The 23,964-nt window shown below is 54.3% G+C and overlaps 11 protein-coding genes across 11 annotated transcripts; 6 read left to right on the forward strand and 5 right to left on the reverse strand.

The window, feature by feature from the left end:
* Nucleotides 1-58: 58 nt before the first annotated feature.
* On the forward strand, nucleotides 59-1,185 carry AB675_6621 (Pre-mRNA-splicing factor slt11; the record flags this gene model as incomplete). The annotated part of the gene is made up of 2 exons (XM_018146925.1): nucleotides 59-955; nucleotides 1,006-1,185. 2 exons carry the CDS (start codon nucleotides 59-61, stop codon nucleotides 1,183-1,185), a joined length of 1,077 nt encoding a protein of 358 aa, XP_018003892.1.
* A 266-nt stretch (nucleotides 1,186-1,451) lies between these two features.
* On the reverse strand, nucleotides 1,452-1,940 carry AB675_6622 (Mitochondrial zinc maintenance protein 1, mitochondrial; the record flags this gene model as incomplete). Its single annotated transcript, XM_018146926.1, has 2 exons — nucleotides 1,452-1,552; nucleotides 1,691-1,940. The coding sequence occupies 2 exons, from the start codon at nucleotides 1,938-1,940 to the stop codon at nucleotides 1,452-1,454; spliced, it is 351 nt and encodes a 116-aa protein (XP_018004131.1).
* A 661-nt stretch (nucleotides 1,941-2,601) lies between these two features.
* On the forward strand, nucleotides 2,602-3,987 carry AB675_6623 (Zuotin; the record flags this gene model as incomplete). Its single annotated transcript, XM_018146927.1, has 2 exons — nucleotides 2,602-2,880; nucleotides 2,935-3,987. 2 exons carry the CDS (start codon nucleotides 2,602-2,604, stop codon nucleotides 3,985-3,987), a joined length of 1,332 nt encoding a protein of 443 aa, XP_018004025.1.
* Nucleotides 3,988-4,243: 256 nt separating this feature from the next.
* AB675_6624 (uncharacterized protein) lies at nucleotides 4,244-6,082 on the reverse strand (the record flags this gene model as incomplete). Its single annotated transcript, XM_018146928.1, has 1 exon — nucleotides 4,244-6,082. The coding sequence occupies one exon, from the start codon at nucleotides 6,080-6,082 to the stop codon at nucleotides 4,244-4,246; it is 1,839 nt and encodes a 612-aa protein (XP_018003957.1).
* Nucleotides 6,083-7,345: 1,263 nt separating this feature from the next.
* Nucleotides 7,346-9,217, forward strand: AB675_6625 (Serine-type carboxypeptidase F; the record flags this gene model as incomplete). The annotated part of the gene is made up of 5 exons (XM_018146929.1): nucleotides 7,346-7,816; nucleotides 7,866-8,369; nucleotides 8,432-8,944; nucleotides 9,037-9,066; nucleotides 9,125-9,217. 5 exons carry the CDS (start codon nucleotides 7,346-7,348, stop codon nucleotides 9,215-9,217), a joined length of 1,611 nt encoding a protein of 536 aa, XP_018004160.1.
* A 670-nt stretch (nucleotides 9,218-9,887) lies between these two features.
* AB675_6626 (3-phytase A) lies at nucleotides 9,888-11,928 on the forward strand (the record flags this gene model as incomplete). Its single annotated transcript, XM_018146930.1, has 5 exons — nucleotides 9,888-10,144; nucleotides 10,194-10,789; nucleotides 10,841-10,964; nucleotides 11,209-11,236; nucleotides 11,290-11,928. The coding sequence occupies 5 exons, from the start codon at nucleotides 9,888-9,890 to the stop codon at nucleotides 11,926-11,928; spliced, it is 1,644 nt and encodes a 547-aa protein (XP_018003993.1).
* A 383-nt stretch (nucleotides 11,929-12,311) lies between these two features.
* Nucleotides 12,312-12,971, reverse strand: AB675_6627 (putative thiosulfate sulfurtransferase, mitochondrial; the record flags this gene model as incomplete). The annotated part of the gene is made up of 1 exon (XM_018146931.1): nucleotides 12,312-12,971. One exon carries the CDS (start codon nucleotides 12,969-12,971, stop codon nucleotides 12,312-12,314), a length of 660 nt encoding a protein of 219 aa, XP_018004021.1.
* A 463-nt stretch (nucleotides 12,972-13,434) lies between these two features.
* Nucleotides 13,435-15,003, reverse strand: AB675_6628 (Cyclin pch1; the record flags this gene model as incomplete). Its single annotated transcript, XM_018146932.1, has 1 exon — nucleotides 13,435-15,003. One exon carries the CDS (start codon nucleotides 15,001-15,003, stop codon nucleotides 13,435-13,437), a length of 1,569 nt encoding a protein of 522 aa, XP_018003759.1.
* A 547-nt stretch (nucleotides 15,004-15,550) lies between these two features.
* AB675_6629 (uncharacterized protein) lies at nucleotides 15,551-17,154 on the forward strand (the record flags this gene model as incomplete). The annotated part of the gene is made up of 2 exons (XM_018146933.1): nucleotides 15,551-16,414; nucleotides 16,462-17,154. 2 exons carry the CDS (start codon nucleotides 15,551-15,553, stop codon nucleotides 17,152-17,154), a joined length of 1,557 nt encoding a protein of 518 aa, XP_018003688.1.
* Nucleotides 17,155-20,713: 3,559 nt separating this feature from the next.
* AB675_6631 (Eukaryotic translation initiation factor 5A) lies at nucleotides 20,714-21,395 on the reverse strand (the record flags this gene model as incomplete). The annotated part of the gene is made up of 4 exons (XM_018146935.1): nucleotides 20,714-20,784; nucleotides 20,841-20,970; nucleotides 21,023-21,289; nucleotides 21,369-21,395. The coding sequence occupies 4 exons, from the start codon at nucleotides 21,393-21,395 to the stop codon at nucleotides 20,714-20,716; spliced, it is 495 nt and encodes a 164-aa protein (XP_018003649.1).
* A 382-nt stretch (nucleotides 21,396-21,777) lies between these two features.
* On the forward strand, nucleotides 21,778-23,769 carry AB675_6632 (Vacuolar protein sorting-associated protein 52 B; the record flags this gene model as incomplete). The annotated part of the gene is made up of 1 exon (XM_018146936.1): nucleotides 21,778-23,769. One exon carries the CDS (start codon nucleotides 21,778-21,780, stop codon nucleotides 23,767-23,769), a length of 1,992 nt encoding a protein of 663 aa, XP_018003713.1.
* Between the last annotated feature and the right edge of the window lie 195 nt (nucleotides 23,770-23,964).

Consider the following 23,964-nt stretch of genomic DNA (forward strand, 5'->3'; position numbering starts at 1 on the left):
TGACATATTCGCTCACCCACCTCACCTCTTCCCACGCACTGATCCGCTCTCGCCCGGCATGGCGCAACCACAGATCAAGCAAGACCTGAATCGATCAGGATGGGAGACCACCGACTTTCCCTCCGTCTGCGAGGACTGCCTGCCCGACAATCCATATGTCCAGATGCTGAAGGAAGACTATGGCGCAGAATGCAAGATTTGCAGCAGACCATACACAGTATTCAAGTGGAAAGCCGACAGGACTGCCAGAAGTAAACGGACAATGATATGCCTTACATGCGCTAGACTGAAGAACTGCTGCCAGTCATGCATGCTCGATCTGTCCTTTGGTCTGCCCATCACCGTGAGAGATGCCGCGCTCAAGATGGTCGCACCTGGTCCACAGTCCGAGATCAACCGAGAATACTACGCTCAAGAGCACGAAAAGGAACTAGAAGAGGGCAGAGGCGCCGTCGAGGCCTACGAGAAGACCGACGAGAAAGCACGAGACTTACTACGGCGACTGGCCAACAGCGAACCATACTACAAGAAACAAAGACGATTAGAAGCCGCCGGAGAGACAGAACAACCCACATCCTCATCTTCGGAACCCAGGAAACCCGGCTACGGTCCCGGTCCGGGTCCAGTGAGAACACCCGACTCCAGAAAAGCCGCCGGCAAACCGCTTGGCTCACGCCCACCACCACGAGCCACACCCGGCGCCCGCCCTCCTCAGCCATCAGACTGGCTTCCACCACAAGACCCGAACATTACATCTCTCTTCGTTACCGGCGTCGAAGACGACCTACCTGAGCACGCCATCCGCACCTTCTTCACACCCTTCGGCCAGATACGATCCATCGTCTGCTCACATCGCTCACACTGCGCATTCATCAACTACGCCACGCGGGAAGCGGCTGAAGCAGCCGCCGGGAGCTGTATGGGGAAAGCCGTCATCCAGGGCTGTCCTTTGCGCGTAAAGTGGGGCAAGCCGAAGCCGCTTGATAATACTGATCGGGATCAGAGGATGGAGTGGGCGCGGAGGGTAGACAGACTGCTGCTGGAGTGAAAGAGGCGCAGAGTAGGCAAAGGGCGATCGCGTCGGGTGAACAGGGCGAGGATGGTGCTGAGCAGAACAGCACGTATGTCGTGGCGCCTCCTCCAGGATCGAGAGAGGTGCAATATGCCAGTCTGGCGGGTGACTGAGGTGGACAAAGTGGTCTCGGTGTCACGTCCGACATCTTAGCAAGGCGTTCTGGTTGCGTCATAAATATTCACGCCTTCTCAAAGGCAGACCCTCGGCACTGGCATCGAATCGAAAAGGGTATCATAGTATAGTACAACAGAGTACACCTCCATGCTCTGCACATGTCTCCCAGCCCATGCTATGCAGTCGTGCCGCTTGAATTCCACCATAGGGTTGCCATTGTATGCGATCCGGACCATCGCATGCCCTGATTACATCCTGGCTCTCAGGCGCCTCCAGTATCGACCTTGACTACCCCACCCGTCCCTCTCGGGTTCTTCACCGTGTCGTTGTCCCCTCGCTCGGTGTCCTTGTGTATGTTCAACTCTGCAGAAGTGGCTGTCAGCAATCACGCCCTCACATTTGGACACTCGATCAGCCGCACAACCAATCGACCGCTCCCTTTCCCACATCTCGACCCGTTCCCACCTCCCCAGGACCCGAAAGAAAATCAGTAGAACTCACTGTAAACGCCCTCTCCCTCCCCCTCCACCCCACCTATCCTCTTCCCCTGCACAACATTGGTCCGCAAGACCTCCGCAACACCCTCCGCGTGCTTTACCGCCCCTTCCACTTCCGCCGATCCAGGCTCCAGTGATCGCTTGCTCCGAAAGCCTTCCCGTATCTGGGCGCGGGAGCTGTGCAGGAGGGCGGTGTCATTGGCGAATGCGATGCGCGTGGCGCGGAGGAGGGCACGGTAGGCTGGTAGCGCCATTGCTGAGGGCCTCCGGGCGCAAAGCGCTAGTTTGCGGGAGGTGGGTGAACGGAGCAACTTGTTTGTTGCTAGCGCAGAATTGCTGGAGAGCTCGGTCAAGCCTTGCGCCGCGCCAGGCAAAGTCGATGTGATCGAATGTGGCGCCTGACTTGTTAGAGGTCGAGGAGTGGAAAGATGGGATCTTGGATGCTTATTTCCTGGTCCAGGATGTCAGGGTAGTCTTGGTCGAATGTCGTATACGGTCCAGACAAGCTGCTGCAATGGTTGTACAGGACAACACAGATTCCTAGATGAAGTTCTCCCTGTAGGTCCAGAAGATGAAAGAGGTGCTTGAATTCACTGCTCATTTACGGAGCTAGTCAAACTATGGACTAGCTTTCTTCCCACTTAACAACTTGCTTTTCTGCTAGATGATTTAGCGTCTTGGCACTGCACTCCTCATCACTACCCGTGACCGTAGGCATGATGAATTCTTGGATTTTGAAACTTTTTTGGGAGTTGATATATCTTGTTGAAGTCCTCCTCATCTTGTGCTGCATTCCCGGGCGCGGCACGATTATCCTATTCATAGAAGCCCACGAGCGATCGGTTCGGGAGCGCTTCCGCCAGACATCAAGAGAACGTCTACTGTACGAGGACTCGCTTCACAATTGGACTTGCTATGGCGACCCTAGCCCTACCCCAGGACTGGAAGTCCGACGAGAAGACACCCAACTTCAAGAGCATAGGATCTCTATCACCGGCGATCGACCGCAAGATCGAGCCTTTCGGCGCGGCCTTCTTGGCGCATGCACGGAGACAACGACACGGCCGGACTTTCTCTGAAGACGACCGCATCCAGGCTCTTGCGAAAGTGAAGAAGACAGAAGACGACGATGATGGAGAAATCAGCGAACCGGAAGACCCTCTAATGCTACAGCGAGATGCCAAAGATTGGAAGGTTAGTCCACCCCAGACAGACTACCACGCCGTCACGCACTGACAATGTCTACAGGGACAAGACCACTACGCCGTCCTCGGCCTCTCAAAACACCGCTACCGCGCAACCGACGAGCAAATCAAGCGCGCCCACCGCAAAAAGGTCCTCAAGCACCACCCCGACAAGCGCGCCGCCGCCGGCCAAGCCGAGAACGACTCCTTCTTCAAATGCATCCAGCGCGCCCACGAGACCCTCACCGACCCCAAAACTCGCCGACAATTCGACTCAGTCGACGAAGCCGCCGACGTCGCGCCCCCCACCAAAAAAGAAATGACCTCGTCCAGCAAATCCTTTTTCAAAAAATGGAACGCCTTCTTCGAATCCGAGGCCCGCTTCAGCAACAAACAGCCCGTGCCAAAAATCGGCGACGATAAATCCACAAAGGAAGACGTCGAGGAGTTCTACGACTTCTGGTACAACTTCGACTCCTGGCGCTCATTCGAGTACCTCGACGAGGACGTCCCCGACGACAACGCCGACCGCGACCACAAGCGGCACATTGAGAAGAAGAACCGCAATGCCCGCATCAAGCGTAAGACCGAGGACACCGCTCGGCTGCGCAACACGGTAGATACCTGTCTTCAAAACGACGAGCGCATCAAGAAATTCCGACAGGCAGCGAGCAAGAACAAGAACGCGAAACGCCTCGAGAAGGAAGCCAAAGAGAAGAAGGAAGCAGAGGATAAAGCCGCCGCTGCCGCCGCTGCAGAGAAGCAGAAGAAGGAAGACGAGGAGAAAGCGAAAGCAGACAAGGATGCCGCGAAGAAGAGCAAGGAGGCGGCCAAGACTGCTGTGAAGAAGAACAAGCGTGTGGTCAAGGGTGCGGTCAAGGACGTCAACTATTTCTCGAGTGGAGCGGATGCTTCGGCCGCGCAGGTGGATGCTGTGTTGGATGATGTTGATCGGATTTTGGCGAGCACGGACCCGGATGAGCTCGCGGATTTGGTCAGCAAGCTCAATGTTGCGGGCAAGGATGGAGAGAAGGTCAAAGGCGTATTCACGGAGCGGATGAGCGGTCTCACCAGCAGCGGAAAGGTCAAGGAGGGCGATGTCAAGGTCTTCAAGTGAGGACCTGGAGCAGCAAGCAGAACATCCTGATGATGTGCTGCACAGGCGAGGCTAGAAGCTGGCCCGGAGGATTTCACGCGGATGACGATTGAATGCAAGCAAGTAAGCACAAATGGGCTAGACCATGGATAGAAAAGCATCCGCACGGCGCCTGAATGGAATTGATCAATCAATCAATTTGTCTTCATGCTCCGTTCGGGAGGGCTCTGCGTGACTTTTCCATTGTTACCACTCACTTGTGAGCTGTCTCTCGCTATCATCTTGCCAGCGGATCACTGCTCCAGCTCCCCCTACTGACCTCTTCGAAGTCCATCTCAAAGTCATCGATCGCGGCCCACCTGCCACCGAAGGTCTTCCTCGTTGGCGCCGTCGTTGTCGTCGCGCCCTTTCGCCTTTTGGCTGGTGGCGGACTCGGCAGTGTGATCTCGGCGTCGTCGTCCTGCGCCTCATCTAGGCCATCACTCATGCCCAAACCCAGCCCATCGTCGCTCAATTCAGACACATTGCCGCGCCCTAATTGAACTTCAATGATATCGCTCTCCCCTTCCTCAACAGTAGTAGGAGTATTCTCCTTATCCGCCTCAACATCACCGCCAACGATGGACAATACTTTGCCGCCCCTTCTGCCTTTGGCGCTTGCGTGAGAAGACAGCTGGAGACGGGAGCCAGTATTTTGCCGCTTGTTTGCTATGGACGAAGTTGACAGCTGCTTTCTTCGAACTCCGGCCCGCGTGCTCCGTACGTTGCGTGTAGTAGACTGAGGTGGCGATGAGGGAATGTCGCTGTCGTCGGCGGTGGGGACGACTTCGATTATAACGGGAGAGGATTGCTGTAATGGTGACTTAGCCGATGTATTTGTATGGTCTTCTGCCGCAGGGGATCGAGCGCGAGGAGAAGGAGATGGTGGTGCCGTACTCTTTGTGGGTTTCTTCTGCCTGGTAGCTTTAGACCTCTCTGTCGAGGCTGCAGGTGGTCCCTTCCGTCGCATGGTAGGCTGCATTTTCTTGGACGTATTTGCGGTTGTCGCACGACGGGTGGATTTCCGCTTGCTAGGGGCGAGGAATGACGTGTCCTCGTGCTGGTTTTCTGAGGATGGGTCAGTGTCAGATGGGATGTCGAAGTCTTTGAGGGTAGTCTTGCGCTCGCGGAGCTGCTTGTTGCGGCGCTTCGGCATGAGCTGGGCTTGGAGCTGCTGGGTAGTGAGAGTGACTGGTGCGGGTTTACTCTTCGTCTTCTTCGAGTTGGCTGGTGGAGGCTTCTGAGGCGACGAGTGCTCGCTGCTGCTGCTCATTGGTGGTGCCATGATATCTGTGGTGTCGTCAAGATCATGTTGGCGGTGCTGCTTCTTGGCCGAAGACTTGAGTACAGATTTTGGTGGGGCTGGAAGTTGGGTTTCTTGGTCGTCTGCTGCAGACGTTGGAGCTACAACTGGAACATCGTTCACGTCTAGCTTCCGCTTCTTGGATGCAGAGCTTTGTGGGGCGGACGCTGGTGTGTTTGTGGCAGATGCGTGTTTCGGCAGGACCAGCACTGAGTTTTCGTCTTGTGGTAATAGTAGACTACTGTCCAATGTAGAGTCGTTGAATTCAGGACTGCGCAGTATACTATTCTGCCGTTTCCGTGGCCTTATGCCGTTCAGTACCGAGTCTTCGCGAAGTGGTGTCCGACTGCTAACTGGCAGGGCTTGTGGTGGTCGTACGGCCGATGCGGTTGAGACAGGCGCGGCTTTCGGTGGAGGGGCTGCAGAGACTGGTCGCGAGGCCGCCGGAGAAGATGACTTGGACTGTGAGCTCATGGCGTTCTGCATTTGTTTGCGCCGTTGCGCGCGCGTGGGATGCGCATTTGGCTTGTCAGTCCGTGCGACGGCACCAGACGCGAAGACCTCTTGCTGAGATGCGGCTCTCCTCGCGCCGTTTCCCTTCGTTACAAGGCCATCGCTGTCGTCGCTGTTATCGAGTCGCTGTCCTTCGGGCTTCTTGCTGAGTATCTGGTTGACGCTGTTCGGACTGATGACATTCTTGGGCTGTCGAGGGCTGTGCTTCTTTGGCGTCGGTCCTCGCGAAAGCTGCCGCCGCCGCGCTGGAGGACGTGGCATCGATTATGCGTGACTGTATGCCGACTTGTGCATGTGGTCAAGTAATCACCATGTAGCCTAAGTGTTGTGGGAACGCGAAATACAAAGGTCTCCACGAATAATGATGATGTCGCGCCTCGGACTCGATGTTTTGAATCGAGGACGCGCTGCTGTCCGAAAAGCTTATTCGAACTGGCGCCAAGGCCTCTACAATGCTCCTCTACCTCTCTCCATGTCTCGAGCTGGTTTCTTCGTCCTCAGTTCATGCTACTTCTCTGTTAGAGACAACACAGTGTCCTAAATACACTCGGGGCTGTTTGCGCCTAGCGTGTCGATTGGCGCACTTGGTCAAGTCACGCTCGCCGTATAGCTCAGAGTGCCAGTTCAAGGTCAGTCACGAAGTATTCTACATCAGGTTGCCTCACGGATGTCTGCCGAGCTCTGTTCTACGAGGAACGAGCTGAGCTACCGTCGACGAGCACTCAACAGATGCATGACGGTTTTCTCTGCCCGCTTAGGATCCATAGTGTCACATGACCAACTCCCTCAAATTTTCTCGCGTGTCAACGAACAAGCAAGTATTCATTCATGATAGGAGCTTGCACAGTACTGCAGCATATTCAATATTCGATTGAACTACTAACACAAGCTTGCATCGAACGGAATCTCGGGTATATCTTCTAGTGTTTTCGCCAGCTGTGTACGCAACTTTTGCCTTACACTTTCCAGAAGAACTCTATTGCCAGCAGCCTTTCGCTAATCAGTGCTTGACTCGACTCCGACGACCTGCGCTACCTGTTGTTGCCTCGAACGCGTAATCCATGCAGTCCTACACTACTCGCATCAGGCAGGTACCGGAGTGTCTTGCCACCATCACTACAGCTGACCAGCGCTGAGTCGCCGTTCAGTTTTCTGCCACACTGGCGGCTATATCCGGATTTCCAACCTACCCTGCGCTGGACACGAACCTTGAACCGCACCATGTCACCTCATAGACCTTGCCTCTCGCCAGCGACGGCCACTTGCACTCGGGTCATACATCAGTGGCGAGATAGCGACCGCTAAGGTTCAGCACCAACCCATGACATGAGCTTGATTGTGACGTTGAATGGCAGATCTCCAGGACAATTCCCCGGTCTGGATGGTTTCTGGGGAACCAGCATGTGGCAGCTGTCGTGTGCTCTGGCATGAGATGTAGGTGAGTTATAAAGCTGCCATAGCACTGTTTCTGAAGACTTCTGCCCCTCCTGCTTGTCCAGAACCTATTGCCTTCCTTTTCGCAAAATGCGCTCCTCAGTGGCATCGTTACTCACCGTGGCCGTGTGGCCGCTACTAGCGTCTGCGGGCAAGTTCAGAGACCGCATCGATGCTCGCAACTACCGGTTCGAGAAGTTCTCCCAGCCAGCGCCCGTGCGCAAGTCGTTCGAAGAGCGCTCCGAGTCCTTCAAGTTCATGAGCAACAGCACCAAGCCTTACGCTGTGGAGTCTCTGCCTGAGGTCAATTTTGACATCGGAGAGTTGTACTCCGGCAGTGTCCCAATCGACTCGAATGACACTTCGCGGACTTTGTTCTTCGTCTTTGCGCCTAGTCTTGGTGATTCCGTTGAGGAAGTCACGATTTGGCTCAATGGTGGACCTGGTTGCAGTTCATTGGAGGGCTTCTTCCAAGAGAATGGCCCATTCACCTGGCAACCCGGGACCCTTGCGCCTGTTCAGAACCCCTACACCTGGGCAAACCTGACAAATATGCTCTGGGTAAATTCGCCGTACCTAGTTCTGACGTCGCCGCTAACGATAATTGCAGGTTGATCAACCCGTCGGCACTGGATACACCCAAGGCAATGCAACTGCGACCTCCCAGTATGAGACCGCTCAGGATTTCATCAAGTTCTTCAAAAACTGGGAGGACATCTTCGGGATCAAGAACTACAAGATCTATGTAACAGGCGAATCGTATGCAGGACGATATGTGCCATACATCTCTGCTGCCATGCTTGACCAGAACGACACGACCTACTACAACCTTTCTGGAGCTCTAGTATATGATCCTTGCATCGGCGACTTCAACGCGATCCAGGAGGAATATGTTGCCGTGCCTTATCTGATGGAGTATAACAACATACTGAACCTCAACGACTCTTTCATGCAGCAAATGGAGAGTCTGCATCAGTCCTGCGGATATGCTGACTACATCGACAAGTACTTGACGTTCCCCGCCTCTGGTGTTCAGCCACCCATCTACTTCAATACCTCCGGATCCAACGCCAGCTGCGACGTTTTTGATATGGCCAACAACGCACTTCTTGAGGTAAGCCGAACAGCCCCACCCAGAGGTCTCCTAATCCCACAGAAATCTAACACTCGCAACAGGTGAACCCGTGCTTCGACATCTACGAGATCGTCGAAATGTGCCCACTCCTCTCCGACGTCCTCGGCTTCCCCACCGAGCTCGTCGACAACGTCTACAACCAAACCTACTTCAACCGTAGCGACGTCAAGTCTGCCATGCACGCCCCAAGCGACAGCGACTGGGCGGAATGCAAAGGACCTGTATTCCTTGGTGGCCCTGAAGTTGATGGCTACTACACTGGCGGACCTCAAGGTGAAGGTGACCTTGCGCCAGACCCAATTCAGCATGTGCTCCCGCAAGTCATCGAGGCCACGAATCGAGTGCTGGTCGGCAATGGTGACTTCGACATGATTATCATTACGAACGGAACACTATTGTCAATCCAGAATATGACCTGGAACGGCAAGTTGGGCTTTGATGAGAGACCTAGCACGCCGATCAACATCACGCTGCCAGATCTGCAATATGCTGAGGTGTACGATGAGAATGGTCTAAATGGGACCGACGGCGCGCAAGGCGTGATGGGCATCCAGGTACGTATACCTATGAACCTGGATCGGGCGAGACGTCTAGTCTTACGGTTCTGGTTCTTCCGGTCACATGTTCCAGCTAACAAGTGCAACAGCACTATGAGCGCGGTTTGATGTGGGTTGAGGTAAGTCTTCCAGCTTCCTGGAGGCTCAACAGGTTGCTGACTCTCGTCCTTCATCTAGACATATCAGAGCGGGCATATGCAGCCAGAGTTCCAACCAAGAGTGGCATACCGGCATTTGAGCTGGCTGTTGGGAAGAACGGAGGAGATCTGAACAGGACCTATATATGCAGTCTATCGAACGCGACAGTTGAAGTACACGCTGTTGACCTTGACAAAGCCCAGCTCTTGCACCATGAAATTTCCCCAAGGAAGCTCCTGCTTGCGACTCGAGCTGTCAGTAGCGCGACGCACATGCCCGCTTTGTCGTCAAACTTTGCTAAAAGCTTGGGAAGCTTGGGAGAAGCTTGTAAGCACAATTTTCGACCCCCAGCTTCCGAGTCCCAGCAATGGCTCTTTCCGTGGCCCTCCCCACTTTGCTGGCTCTGTAGCTGCCATCCACGTCAACCATCCGCAAGACACGGGCTACACTGGCAGTGCTGCCAGCGTGATGTGTCTTGAAATCTGATCAGCGCCCGCCTACCGGGCACAGGTCGAAAGCTTTTACCCAACCCGGCGTGAGACAGCATGCACAATAAGCTCTAGCGACTTCGACATTGTGGTTTAGGCTTCCATGACGTCGACTTGCGACATGATCATGACTGCGCAACCTGTTGACAGTACCCAACTAGTATTTCGATCCGACCACTTACACGTGCATGTAGCTTATCTGTGCATTGGCTAGGCGAGCCTCCGATGCACGACAACCCTGTCGGCTCAGTCAGGTACAAAAGGTTGATCATGGCGAGTACAGCTTCGCCAATGCTACACCAGCACTTTTCATCATGAAAGCCGTGATCTTAGCGCTGGTCGCGTATGCGACCGCTTCGCCTTATGCATCTATCACCAAGAGACAAAGCTCTGGTACAAGCTCTGCTCCCATTACCGACATTAGCACAATCCAAAGATACTGGGGCCAGATCACGCCCTATTTCGACAACAACGAGACCTACTTTGGTGTAAATGACACTGGCCTTCCTGATGGCTGCCAGATCGAGCAGGTCCACCTCCTTGAACGGCATGGTTCACGGTTTCCGACTGGGTAAGTGCTGTCCCTGGTCTACGCTGGTTGGTCTCTGACCGGTGTCTAGATACTACGACGACGGCCTCAACGATGCGAACTTTGCCGAGAAGTTGGTCAACCTCACCAAAGCGAATGCGAGTGCCGAGTTTACGGGAGAGCTGGCGTTCCTCAATGGCTACGAGTACAAGCTCGGCTCAGGACTTCTTGTCGGCAGAGGAGCTGTGCAGTCCTTTGACGCTGGTGTGACTTTCTGGCAAAGGTACGGTCGGACGTTGTATAACGCGACAGCCGGGCAGTTGGCCTACAATGCCTCCTTTCCGAATGGTACGGCTCGACCGAAGCCGACTTTGCGCACGACAGGGCAGTCTCGTATCTGGAACAGTGAGATCAATTGGGCGCTTGGGTTCTTTGGACCGTCGTTCGAGACAGATCCGAACCCTACTATCGCCAATGCTACCAGTCCATACAACCTCGTTGTCATCCCGGAAGGCGGCACAGAAAACAACACACTGGCATCTTATGACTCTTGCTTCAACGACAACGACGATCCGACTGGACAGATCGGCGATATCAACCTTATCCAGTATCTCAAGATCTACCTGAAGGACGCCACAGAACGACTGCAACAATATGCTCCGTCAGGTTTCAACCTCACAGTGAATGGTACGAACGAGTGACATTCCCTTTTCGGTCGACCGGACTAACATGTCACAGATACCTACGCCATGCAGTCAATCTGCGCCTACGAGACGAATTATCTCGGCTCCTCTAGCTTCTGCAACCTCTTCACGCTGGAAGAGTGGCAAGGCTTCGAACAAACCCTTGACATCGAATACTAGTAAGTCTATCCGCTTTTCGTAAGCCCAAACTGTCAGTCGATCAAGGGGCAGTCTCCGACTCAACACCTGAGATACTTGTTCTGGATGATGTCTCGGATCATCTTCTACCCCCGGGCGAGGCACTGCCATCTTTGAAGCTCTCCTGGCGGCGACTTCACGATTGTCAAGCCTCAAGTCCATTTTCCCTTTCCCTACCTCTTGCCAAATTCCGAATTTCTGGTTCAGGCTGACCAATATCGGCAGCTACGACTACTCTTTCGGTAACCCTACTGTAAGTTAGCCATCTCACTTCTCCTCTGTCGCGAGCTAATATCAACCTCTCAGGGCCGCGCTCAAGGCATAGGCTATCTCCTCGAACTGCTCTCCCGCCTCCAACACCAACCCATCACCTCCTCCAACTCCTCCATCAACGCCACCATCGACGCGAACAGCACCGACTTCCCGCTCAACCAGCACTTCTACGCCGATTTCTCCCACGACGACATCCTTGTCTCCGTCCTTACCGCCATGTCCTTCGACTACTTGAAGGATCCGCCCTCGTTGACCGCGTACCCGCCCAACCCCAATCGGCACTTCATCCTCAGTCACTTGACACCCTTCGCCGCGAAACTCATCACCGAAGTCGTCGGTTGCGGCTCCTCCAACCCTGAACCCGTACAGTCAACACGAACATACACCACCCCGACACAGTTCGGGTACGACCCCAATAACGCAACGTACAAGTTCGTGCGGATGCGTCTGAACCATGGCATCTTGCCCCTGAGCGAGATCCGAGGCGGAGCGTGCGGCAACAGGACGGATGGGATGTGTGCGCGGGAGAACTTCTTGGATAGTCAAAAAGATGCGTATGAGCTAAGTCAGTACGACTATGCGTGCTTTGGGAACTACACCATCAGCAACGTGACGGGCGGGGTGGACTATGATGGGGCGATTTCGGCGAGTAACTCCACGAGAAGGCGATGATGGAATTGGTCGTGAAGGATGGGACGGGGCAGTGTCGTTGTACAGACAGATCAGAGGGTAGCTTATATTGCCCATAATGGTAATTCCGGCTCTGCTCCCTTCGTGCTTGGTGCCCTTCATCGACATACACAATCGTAGACGTACGCTAATGATCCGCTCCTGTTTTGCCCTATATATGCCACTGTGCATGTCATGCCGACAGCTTACCAGCTCGCGGAGGGTGCTCGATCCCGACCCGAGCGAGTGTACAGCTCGTAGTGCCCCGGCTGGGCGCGTGGATCTGTAACAAACAGCTCAGTCCGGCAGTCAAAATTTCACCCTGGGGCATTGAACCGATCCAAAAACAGGTCCGAGCGTAGTAAGACTGCGGTACCCAAACCACCTCAAATCTTCTCAATCTTCCCATTGTTCGCCTCCCAATCAACCCAACTCCCCCCATACTCCCCCACCCTGCCCCCAAACCCAGCCTGCTGCGCCAGCCCCGCCGCCGCTTTACTCCTCACCCCCGCCTTGCAGAAGAACACCACCTCTGTATCCTCCCCCGGCCGCTCCCAGCCGTATTTCTCCTCGAATTCTTCCGGGGATAGGAAGAAGCTGTCGGCGGAGGATTTTATGGGGATGTTCTTCGCGGAGGGGATGGTGCCGGTAGCGAGCAGCTCGGAGGGTTCGCGGACGTCGATTAGGATTCGGGAGGGGTCGGGGGAGGAGGAGAGGGAGGCGATTTCGGGGTAGGTGTAGAGTGTTGGGGGTTTTAGCTCTGTGGGCTGGGGAGGGGGTTGCGAGGAGGATGGTGGTGGAGCTTCTTTGCGGGAAATGGGGGAGGTGCTGTAGTCCCTTCCAATGATGTTGGGGAGAGCGCTGTGACGTATCGGTGCAGAAACTCGAGATTGTGAAGCTGCTGCAGTGCGCGAAGGTTGCGCGGTCGTCGCAGTCGTACAGCAGCGAGCTGTAAGGCGGGGGACTTGTTGTGTTGTCGTCGCGCTGGTTAAGAGAGGCAGGCGCGAAAAGCGGGCGAGCGGGGTGGCTGCGCTTTTGGATGCCATATTGTGAATGACTAGCGATCAGGTTGAGACGAGGCGTGTGGCTCCTTGTCAAGCGGAAGGCGAAGTCGCGATCGTAAGTGGGTAGCACACTGACTGCTTAGTGATCTATCTGATTATTCTGCTCTGCTGTATAATCTATTGGAGAAGACCATGGGCCCAGAGCCTCAGGACTCAAATTCCGCGATGACGTCATGCTTGGATTGACCGGCGGTCGCTGAGTGTTGCGAATTGCTACGCTCGTGAGCTGCCAGTGTCTCCCTCTGGAAAACATTGAGACTTCCTCGTCACCGATCGTTAAGGACTTTGCGGGCAGGTCAGCCCACAAAGTCTTTACGTCAAAACCTGCGAGACAGTAAGAATTATGGAACTCAGGCATAGGTTCTCCAATGGCACAAACACAGCCATCTCTTCGGCGCGCAGCCCACATCATCTCTGGTCGGGGCAACCTATTCCGGAAGACTTGCTATACCTCCCCCTCCTCACTACCAGAGTCAGTAGCCTTCTCGTCCGCGTGGGCAGTCGCTTCAGGGCTGCCTGTCGTGGGAGCTCCGTTGGGACGTCTACCATCACCAATTGGTATCGTCCGGGGAGCGTTGACATTGCTTTGTTGACTCTTCGGTCGGCCGTTGTCTGTACTGTCGCCGTTCGCCGACAGCCGCCGTGACTCTCCGCCGCCACTATTGTCATCCCTTGACGACCGACGATCCGAAACAGCTGGTGGTCGGTTCCGATTCAGCTGTGACAACGTTGGGACGTTGTTCTCACTATTTTGGCGTGAGCTTGCATTAACGATATCATCTATCTTTTGTTGAACATCGTCGACGCCTTCACTGCTAGACGGGGGCGGCGGCGGGGGGACTCGTGCTGAGGGCGGCACTCGTGATGGCACACGACTTCCTCCGCCATTCGCTGCAGGAGGTATGCGGGACCCTGGCGGCACCCTCGAGGCTGGTCTGTCGACCTCAGGTGTGTCAACACGTTGCCTTTTGGGAGAGCGATTCGTCTGACCAGCCGTTGCAGCAGCTGACGGTGCTCCCCACTCCTCTTCTTGCTGACCTTCTGCCTCTTCGCGGTCCCGCTTCGTGCCGGACAACTGACTGACACTTCGCACACTTTGCGGAGGAGACATGTCTGTACGTGGGGACAACATGCCACGCGTTCGCTCCAGGAAAGACATATCATCCTCCTTGATGTAGGCATCCTTCGCGCCCACTCGAGGCAAGGTCGGATTTTCGTAGACATCGAACATGAGGTTGCAGGCCGCTTGAATTTCCACAACGTCGAGTTCCAAGTGCTCCCACCATGATCGGCCCTGTTCGTCGTCTGGCAAAGTGAGGTTCGCTAGGCGGATGCCAGTGTAGAGTGCTGCGCCTGCAATCGCGCGCGGGGTATGTAGAAGACACATGGTCGTGACATGCGAATCGTTCAGAAATGCCCAAGATGTATTCCTAAGATTCTTATGATCCTGAACGCCATAGTACTGCAGGAACTCGAAGAGTATCCGGTATGGTTGCACCAGGTCCAGGTCGAAGCAGAGTGCTTCTAACAGCACATCCTCATTGTGCAGGACAGTGTCTCGCCATTTCCAGTACTCTTTATTCTGCTCATCCACAACGAGATTTGGCTGTTTCTGTGCCACCCGACAACAAGCCACCACCAGTTCCTTCATCTTTCGACAATTCTCCTCCACCTTCGTAGCCAGGAACAACGCTGTCGCGGCGGCAGAATAGTGATGGAGTCCTGCAGACCTTTCCGTGGGCATCTTCTGTCTCATGAAGAGTCGATGTAGATAAACTGAGGCTGTCGCCAGTGTAAGTTGCGGCAACTTGAGCATGATGCCAACCTGAGTGATGAAATTAACACCCTTCTGTCGGTTGATCAGCTCTTGTTCTGGCGTCATGCCGTCGAGTATTGATGGACTCCTGAGAAGTTCTTGGGGCGTGAAGAGCCATTGCGACTGTTCTCGCTCCAGTACGGGGTTCGTGCTTGCGGCTGGAGGGGCACCGTTCGGCGAGTCTCGAAATGAAGGCATTGCACTGTTCGACCCAGGTCGCCGCGAGGAGAACCCTGTCAGCGCGGTCTAGTGCGTATGAATGATATTATGCGAGAGACCTCCAAGTACTGCATCGATCGTGATAACAGGCGTCGTCAAAATGGCAGAGAATAAGTACTTACGTGTTCGGGGTCCTTCGTGGTGATCGCGGCCAAGGGCGCAGTTTGGGGTTCGTGGTTGCCCTCCACGTGATTGCCATTCTGGGATCGGCAACCAAGGAATTAAAGTTGCTTAAGCATTGCTGAGAGGCGCTAAATGACGTCGATCGTTGCTTCCTCATCTTGGTTGCTGGAGTTTCAAGGCCAACTTCCTGCTGTCGCTAAAAGGACAAGGGCAGCTACTACTGCGTTGTACTTCTTTCGTTGTCTTTCGCTCGTGTTGGCCGGATTTTGTTTCCTTAAACGAGTACACAGCACACGAGCAGTTCAGCTCTGCTGACATTCATTGGCTATCTTTCGTGTGTAACACTACAGCATATTGTTCTACTATTCGTACATTGTTCAGGAGCCCGGTCAATTACAACAACATGGCAAGAGGGAGGTCTTTGGCGATCCTATCTCTTCTCGGACTAACTGCAGCTCTGCCAGCGGACCCGACTCAGGCGGCCCTAGAAGCCATCGCGCTGGTCACTCCTGCACCGACACCAGTTCTACTTGGAGGCGAGCCGGTATACCGCCGCGATGTCGTTGACTCAATCACCGCCGAGGTCAACTCATACGTAAACGAGATCTTTTCAGAACTCGGCACGGCCATTCCATCTTATGTCACAGAGGGAATTCTACCCAATTTTGCGAGCTTGCCAACTGGCAGTGCAGTGTTGAGCTCGGCCAACATCAGCAGCGATGAACTTGCCGCATCACCGACATTGGTGCTCAACATCCCCAGCTACGCCAATTGGACCAACAACACGTGGAATCTGCGGTTTCGTGGCAATGTATACAAGCAGCCCAATCTCTCAAACGGGACAGTAGACCGGCTTGCCAACTTCTTTCTGATCGATACGGATATCCAGAACCTGACTACTTCGGAAGCTGACCAGGCACGCAACTTGACGAGGGAGATCTATGTTGTTCAGCAGGGTGACTTGAACGTGACAATGAGCTTGTTTCCGGCACCTTCGAATGGCGGCGATGGCGAGTCTGGTGGCAGCGGAGCTGTCACTCCTGCTGGAGGACAGCAAACCCTCCAGCTTCCTTATGAGACTACGCCAGAAGGTGATTTCGATGTCTTCGTGCCGATTCAGTCTGATGGACTGGCATCAGGTGACGGGAATCGCCAGCCTCAGCGGCTCAACGTGTACGCCAATGGTACCGACAACTTAGGAAACGCAACATCATATCTGGTGTCTGAGGAAGGCCTGACCATCATCTCAGACATTGATGATATCCTGGTAAGTCACAGAAAGTGGTCTCAGGTGTCCATTCTAACTCCCAACAGAGAGTGACACAAATCTACGATCCGAAGGATGGCCTCTTCAACACCTTCGCTGCGCCGTTCACTCCATGGATGAACATGCCCGATATCTATCGCAACTGGTCACAGAGTCTGCCAACGACACACTTCCACTACCTCACCACCACTCCCGAACAGATCACTCGCAACTACGAGCAGTTCATTTACGACACATATCCTGGCGGCTCTTTCGATACTCGACCTCTGAACTTCTCCGACGTCAGCGCCACCCTCTCGATCCGCAAGTACCTGCTCGACAAGGTCTTTCAAACTTTCCCCAAGCGAAAGTTCATTCTCGTCGCCGATACATCCAACTCAGATGTCATGAGAGACTATCCTGCAATGGCCACGGACTATCCTGGGCAGGTCCAGTGTATCTTCCTTCGTAACACGACTGCGACAGACCCGAAAGATAAGTTTCCCTATAACACAGAGGGCTTCAAGGACCTCGACAACAGCACATACATGTTCTTCTTGGTGCCGGACGATTTGATGAATCTGGATATTGCGAACGGGCAGTGCGTAAACGCTTCGATACCGCAGAATGTTAGTTTCAGTTATCAAGGATTGCCATTTGGGCTGAGCAGCAATCCTGCCAATGCGGTGGTTCCGGGCATTGCATTAGACGCGGCTAAGCTGATAATGCTCGTGTCATGGGCTGTGATGATACTAGCGTAGGGCGTTTTAGCAATTCTGTGGTGTCGGGTATGTCAGCGGAGCAGCAATATGAGCAACTTTGGGGTGTTGATGCTTGCCGTGTGGGCTTTGTTGATCATAGCGTGGGGCATTTTCTCGTTTCTAGCAGTGGTGATGAAGTTGACGGAGCTCATCCAGGAACAGATGAAGGAGGCCGACTTCAAGGAACAGCTGAAGGATGCCCACATTCTTAACGGGCCAGAGGCGCAGGTGGTGTATTCATAGCAGGAGTCAACGACTTGGAGACTATTCTTAGAGCATCCTCAATGGCGACTGTTTTGTAAAGATCAGACTTGATTTCTACTACGACACGGGCCTCCTCCCATTGTTAAACCCTGTATTAGACCCGGTCGACTTCGAAAGAAGGCTGCAGCGGCGGCGAAGAGTCGTCAGCAGCGTTACCATCAAGCATATCACGGTCCACATCCGGGTGCCCTTCGTCGCCATCGACGTCCATCCCGTTATCCCCAACTGTTCGATCTTCTCCATCCCCGGCGAAAGCCGCTCCCTCCTCTTCTCTAACCGCCACTTCTCAATCATCCCCTCCGCCTTCACCACTGCCCTGACCAGCCCCTTCAGATCCACACACGCCACCTCCGCCGCCTCCTCGTAGAAGGCCCTCGCTGCACCAGTCAAACCTTCTATCTCGGGAAAACTCTGATACCGCATTCCCGGCCTCAAGATCCGTGCCGCATATCCTGGGCGCTGCTGATCGAGTTCCTCTACCTGCTCCTCCGTGCGCACTTCTCGCGCTTTCAGACCGCCTTGCCCCAGCACTTTGCGCAGGCGTTGTTGGCGGAGCATCTTGATCTTCTCCTCCCGAAGTCGCGCGAGAGCGATGTGGTCCACCTCCTCCAGCTCCTTCGTGGGAAATAAGGCGAGCAGTTCTTTGCGAACTCCTACCGGCTCTTCGCTTCGATTCGTGTTCGTCATCCACGTCCGCTGGTACCAGTCCATGTACGCATCCACACCCTCGTCTGACATCTCCAAGACATCAATATCCTGGACTTGCATCTCCGTGCCCAACTCCAGACCATTGCCGTCTTCAAGCAGAAGCTGTTTGACGGCGGAGCGGTAGGTAGACTGTGCTTCCGTCCAGATCGTCCAATCGATATAGATTACACCATGGGAGCTGGTGGAGGCGGGGTACCGCTTTACGGTTGCGGCGTCAAAGGGGTAGAGGAGTTTGACTGCGATGACGAGGAGGGTCATGAGTTGGAGCTCGGGGTAGGCTAGGACCCTGCGTCGTTGGCGCCGACGTCGTCCCGTATCGGAGTTTTGTTGGGAGGATGGTAAAGGGTATGCGAAGTCGAACTTGCAGATCGTAGCGTTGAGGTGCTTGACCATAGGGTACACGTGTAGTGGTAGCGCGAGAGCTTCGATGTATGAGAGGAGCAAGGGCCGCCAGTTTAGTGGTGGGAGGGTCATTGAGAACTTGGTTTGGTAGAGCATAGCGGTACGATAGACTGCGAGCTGGAGATCTGCTGGTTCGAGGATAGAGGTGGTGTCGAGTGCGCGGTGCAGTTCAGGAGGTAGGCGGTCGCGTATCTCCTTTGGAACATGGCGGATCGCGCGAATGTAGGGTATGGCGGAACTCCGGAGGTGGTCATAGACATCGTGGAGACGTATTGGATGGCGGAGCAGCAGCAAGGCGATGTAGGGGAGGGTGATTGTGTCGATGAGTTTGGGTGTGTCGTTGCCGCTGAGCATTCCCTTCTGCTTCGTCTTCGCTGAATGGGCTCCGGTATTTTCGTCGTCAGTTTCTGAGCCGGTGTCTGTGTCTGTGCCAGTAGTCGCGCCCTCGCTCTTCGCATCCTCCACGTCGCTCAGGTCGTCGAGCTTGTCAAGCCCGTCACCCCATCTGCCCACCATGTCTTGCACTCTCAACGCCCACAGCCCCCTCACAACCGCCCACATCTCTTCTCCTCCCTCCTTCCGGTCCAGAGACACCTCCATCTCATCTTCATTCCGCACCACACCAAACCTCAAACGACCCATAGCCCAGCTCACCCTCCACAACAACCCACCCCAGGCCTTTGCCACAACTCCCACGCCTCCCTGCCTTTCAGCACCCTCCCACTCCCCCTCCCGCCTCTCTTCCCACCCTTTACATCACCCCTCCGACTATCCCGATGAAGTCTCCCACCACGATTGCGCAAGAAGTCCGCCTCATCCTCCTCGGCGACCAGACCGAGAGCTTGCTCGTGGCCGTTGGCGCAGAATGTGAGGCCCGCGTCGATGTGGAAGGTTGTGGAGTCGCAGAAGGGGCAAGGTGGGGGTTGGGAAGTGGTTGGTGCCATATCTTCCGGTCTCAGGTTGAGGTGGATCAGTGATCAAATGCGGGTTCCGATGATGTTTCTGGGGAGAACGGCTGTGTCAAGGTGGGTGCAGTTGGTCGTAAATTCGATAATCGGAATTGCCGTGTATGAGTGCAGACATACTCCAGACTACTTGAACGCAGCTCCAAGGACCAGATATGTTGGATGATAAAGTTCGTAGACCGCGTGGTAGGACGACTTGTTAGGATTGTGTGCTGTAGGTTAGGTACTGCTGCATATGTTCCGTTTTGCAGAGAAAGTCAGCTTCTGCCAAGCCCGTTCACTGCAAGAAAGGAATATACATGTACGGATTCGTGTGGGTCTGCTGTGATCATTTGCAGATATGTCAGAGGAGGCAATTTGTCCATGCACAGAGCCAATATATAATTCTGGCCATAGAAACGGGCGCGACAAGATGTTGAAGGGTACCCACTGCCGAAGGACCGGATGACGAACTTGTCGCATATTGGCACCGGCTGATATTCATGCACGGGCGCCCGCCAAGCCAGTTGACCATGAGTATGATATGAAATCTCAGACCGGATGACGAGAGCAGTCAATAACATCTTCCAGGTCACCTTTACCTATCAGCCAACAGTTTCATCCAATTTGTCGCGCATGCTTTGCTCTCGAGGCAGCTACTACACGGGAACAACAAACTATGGCAGTTCTACACCTCCAGCAGAGCCCTGTCCCGCTCCTGCAAGCTTGTCTAAAGCATTCGCTCCTCAGCGAAAGTCTGCGTTGGTGAGGCAGGATCGGCATCATGAATTCGCCCCTGGCTCGCTCGTGACTCTGATCGACAGCAGCATTCATGGGCAACGAACGTCAGGGTAGGGTCTGGCAAAATGTACAATTTCTTGGCATGTGCCGAATGCTTGGGGCAAGTTGTTCTTAAATTTTGGATAGGAGGCCATTTGGGCATGTTGAGCTTATCTACCTTGGCCGTGAAATCAAGCCTGCTTCTCAGATGCCGTGACCTTTGGATAGCACAGGCACACTGGATAATTGCTCCTGCCTAACCGCAGTGTGTAGTCAGAGAAAGCCGCAAGAGATCTTGATTGCGCTTGTACGCTCATCAGTCGTCGTGAAGAGCACTTCGGGTTCCTGCCACAGACCGGCTCGTGTGACAGCCCGCGCATAGAATCTGGGTTGGTCGTGTCTGTCGTTTCCATGTTGTTGTAGCGCCAAAAAGAAGACTGCCCATTGCCCGATGCATCGATTTAAGAGCCCTTGGGCGCTTCCTTGGCATCAACGGCCACCTCTTCGCCCATGGCGGCCATGACAATGACATCTGAGGAATATATTAGCGCAGATCTTGCAGGACTGGGTCGCAGAGTGTGCACTTACTGACGTCCTTGCCGTCATCGATCATCTTGCGGATCTTGTCGCCGACCTCACCCTCGGGAACCTTGACATCTTCCTTGGTGTTACCATTGTCGTCCATAAGGTTGAGGAAGTCATCGTCGGTAACGTCAAGCTACGTGCACATGTCAGTGTCTAGCCGTAGGCACGAGATGCGGAGCACTCACGAGCTGGAATTCCCTACGGGCAACGTTGGGAACGTTCATGTTGTGGGTGGATGGGGAAAGATCTTCCATCTTCTTGCCAGTGAAGATATCGATAGCGACCAAGTGAACCTTAGCGTGACCGTGCTTGCCAGTCTTGGAGGTGGACATTTCGACGATCTTGCAGGGACGGTTCTTGATGACGACGTGACCGCCCTTCCTCAACGCAGAGCACTGCATCGGGTAGGTGGTAGAGGCGCCAGCATCGGCGGACTCGAAGGTGTGCTCGTGCTGGAGTTAGGTGATCAGCCAAAGTACCTCTGCGCAACGTCTGGACAATGCGCCCGGAGGAAATCGAAATGGAACTCACCTGAGCATCATTATTCTCGTCGGCCATAGTGACAGAGGGGTTCTAATCGATCTGTGCAGATGATGGATGGTCAACGGATGTGCGAGATACTGCGATGTATCTCTGAGCCAAAAAATGACCCAAGAATGACAAGCGTGATGAAGGAGGATATTTTACGAACGTGAGAGGTTTGCCGAAACTCGAAACAGTGAAGAGAAAGACTCAGTTCAAAGTGTGGAGGGGCGAGAGGGGCAAATCAGATCGATTCTCCAGTGAAGGTGGCCTAGACCAAATTCGGGCCACGGCTTGGCGTGACATTGCCAAGCCTCATGGGCGGCATCCGCTGCAGCGAGCGGGTGTTTCGATTGCAGTGTCCTTCCCATATTCTGGCAACATACGCTGCCTCCCATGAATAGACGCGTGCAGTAACATGTGGCTGGACCGATTCTCTGGCCAGTCCACGCCCACAGGAAACCATACTCCCAATAGATATCCCTCACCTGCTCCTCGAAGGACATCTCACCTCGCTCCAGGCCAGCGCTCGGGGCTTGGACTGGGCTCGAACCGATCAAACGTCTCCCTCGACTTGAGCGGAAACACCTCTACGGCATCCCTCGTCTCGTTCACCAAGGCCGTGAATGGGTCTGCCCTGAGATATGAACAGAGACCGCCCGCGGATGTGGACGATCCCGTGGATGTTCTGCAGAGCCTACTTGCCCAGGGAGGTGACGTGAATGGCCATGACGCCAATAGCGTCATCGTCGAAGAAAATAAAGCACACGTTGACTTCGCTGGCTTGAGTCTGCAGCAGTTGGTTGAGAAGAAGGCTGCAGCGCAGATCCGAAGTCATTCCACAACGCAGCGTCCGTCCGTGGACAACCGCCAGAAACTTGAGGACTTTCATGCTTCCATATCTGCATCTGATCAGGTGCTCGAATCTGTAGAATCATACTTGACCAATTTTCAGTCCGAACTAGGCCAAGTGTCTGCTGAGATCGAGGATCTACAAGAAAGATCAGTCCAGTTGAATGCCAAACTTGAGAATCGAAGACAAGTAGAGAAACTGCTTGGCCCAGCTGTTGAAGATGTCAGCATCTCGCCCGTGACAGTCAGAGCCATCGCCGACGGTCCTATCGATGATGTGTTCATGAAGGCCTTGACAGAAGTTGACGCTCGGTCCGCCATACTCGACGGCAAAAAGGGCTCCGGACCTGTCAAGGCACTCGAAGATGTGAAGCCACTTCTCAACGACCTGAAGGCTAAAGCTGTGGAACGTATCAGGGACTACGTCGTGGCACAAATCAAGGCCATACGCGCACCAGGTGTCAATGCACAGGTCATACAGATGCGGAGCTTCACGCGGCACAGAGATATGTTTACATTTCTCGCTCACAACCATCCCATCCTGTCCGAAGAGATTGCTCAAGCATACATCAACACGATGAAATGGTACTATGTTAGCAACTTCACCCGCTACCAGCAAGCACTTCAGAAGCTGCCACTTCACCTCGTCGATCAGACCGAATTGATGGGATCTGATCCCGCGGCAGCGAAGAGATCGATGCTCGGCGCTAGCAAAACACCGTCCCAACAACACGACCTCTTCTCGCTAGGCAGACGCAGCGAGGTCCTGCGCTTCACAGACGAGACCGTCATTCCGTCCTATCTAGCCGAGGACAGCAAGACAGCGCATTACCTCGAGATTCCCTTCCGAAACTTCAATCAAGCACTCATCGACAATGTGACTGCCGAGTACTCCATCGCCACCGAAATGTTCTCCACCGCCTCATATCAGCAAGTCTCCCGCAAAGCCGTCGAGATGTTTGAGCCTACGTTCACACTCGGCCACGACCTCACCAAGCATCTCGTCGAAAACACCGCTGACTGCATTGGCATCCTGATCTGCGTACGCCTTAACCAGCACTTCGCCTTTGTGCTGCAACGCCGCAAAGTCCCTATCGCAGATTCATACATCAACTACACCAACATACTGCTCTGGCCGCGCTTTCAGCAAGTCATGGATCTGCATTGCGAATCGTTGAAAAAAGTTCCCGTCGCAGGCAATCGTGGCGCGGCCGCTGCTTTCAGCCTCGTTGGTGGCGGCGGCGATGCGTCGAAGGCATCAGTCGCTCCTCATGCCGTCACTCAGCGATTTGGACAGTTTCTGCATGCCATTCTCTCGTTGAGCAAAGACGCTGGCGACGATGAGCCGGTCTCCAGGAGTCTAGGACGACTGCGGAGCGAATACCAAGCCCTGATGACAAAGCTCTCGAAAGCTGCAGGCGACACGAGTAAGCGGTCACGATTTCTATTCAATAATTACAGCCTGGTGCAGACTATCATCGGCGACGCTCAAGGCAAGCTTGCAGAGGATCAGAAGGACTTCTTTGCTAGCCTGCTGGCCGACACGAAGGTGAAATGACTCATGTCGCTCCAGTCACAAACCCTCAAGCCTCACCGCAGCAGCAGGAGCAGCATCTCGCCTCGCATGGGGTACTCTCACGCACGACAAACTTGCATTCGGAGTAAGTCAATATTGCTTCATGCTCTCACCTGCTCCGTTGCTGCCCACGTCTGACCTCGTCGATGTCTACAGAGCATAGTCATTCAAGCACGT

Source organism: Cyphellophora attinorum (assembly GCF_001299255.1).
Source record: "Cyphellophora attinorum strain CBS 131958 chromosome Unknown Contig4, whole genome shotgun sequence".
NCBI classification, from domain to species: Eukaryota; Fungi; Ascomycota; class Eurotiomycetes; order Chaetothyriales; family Cyphellophoraceae; genus Cyphellophora; species Cyphellophora attinorum.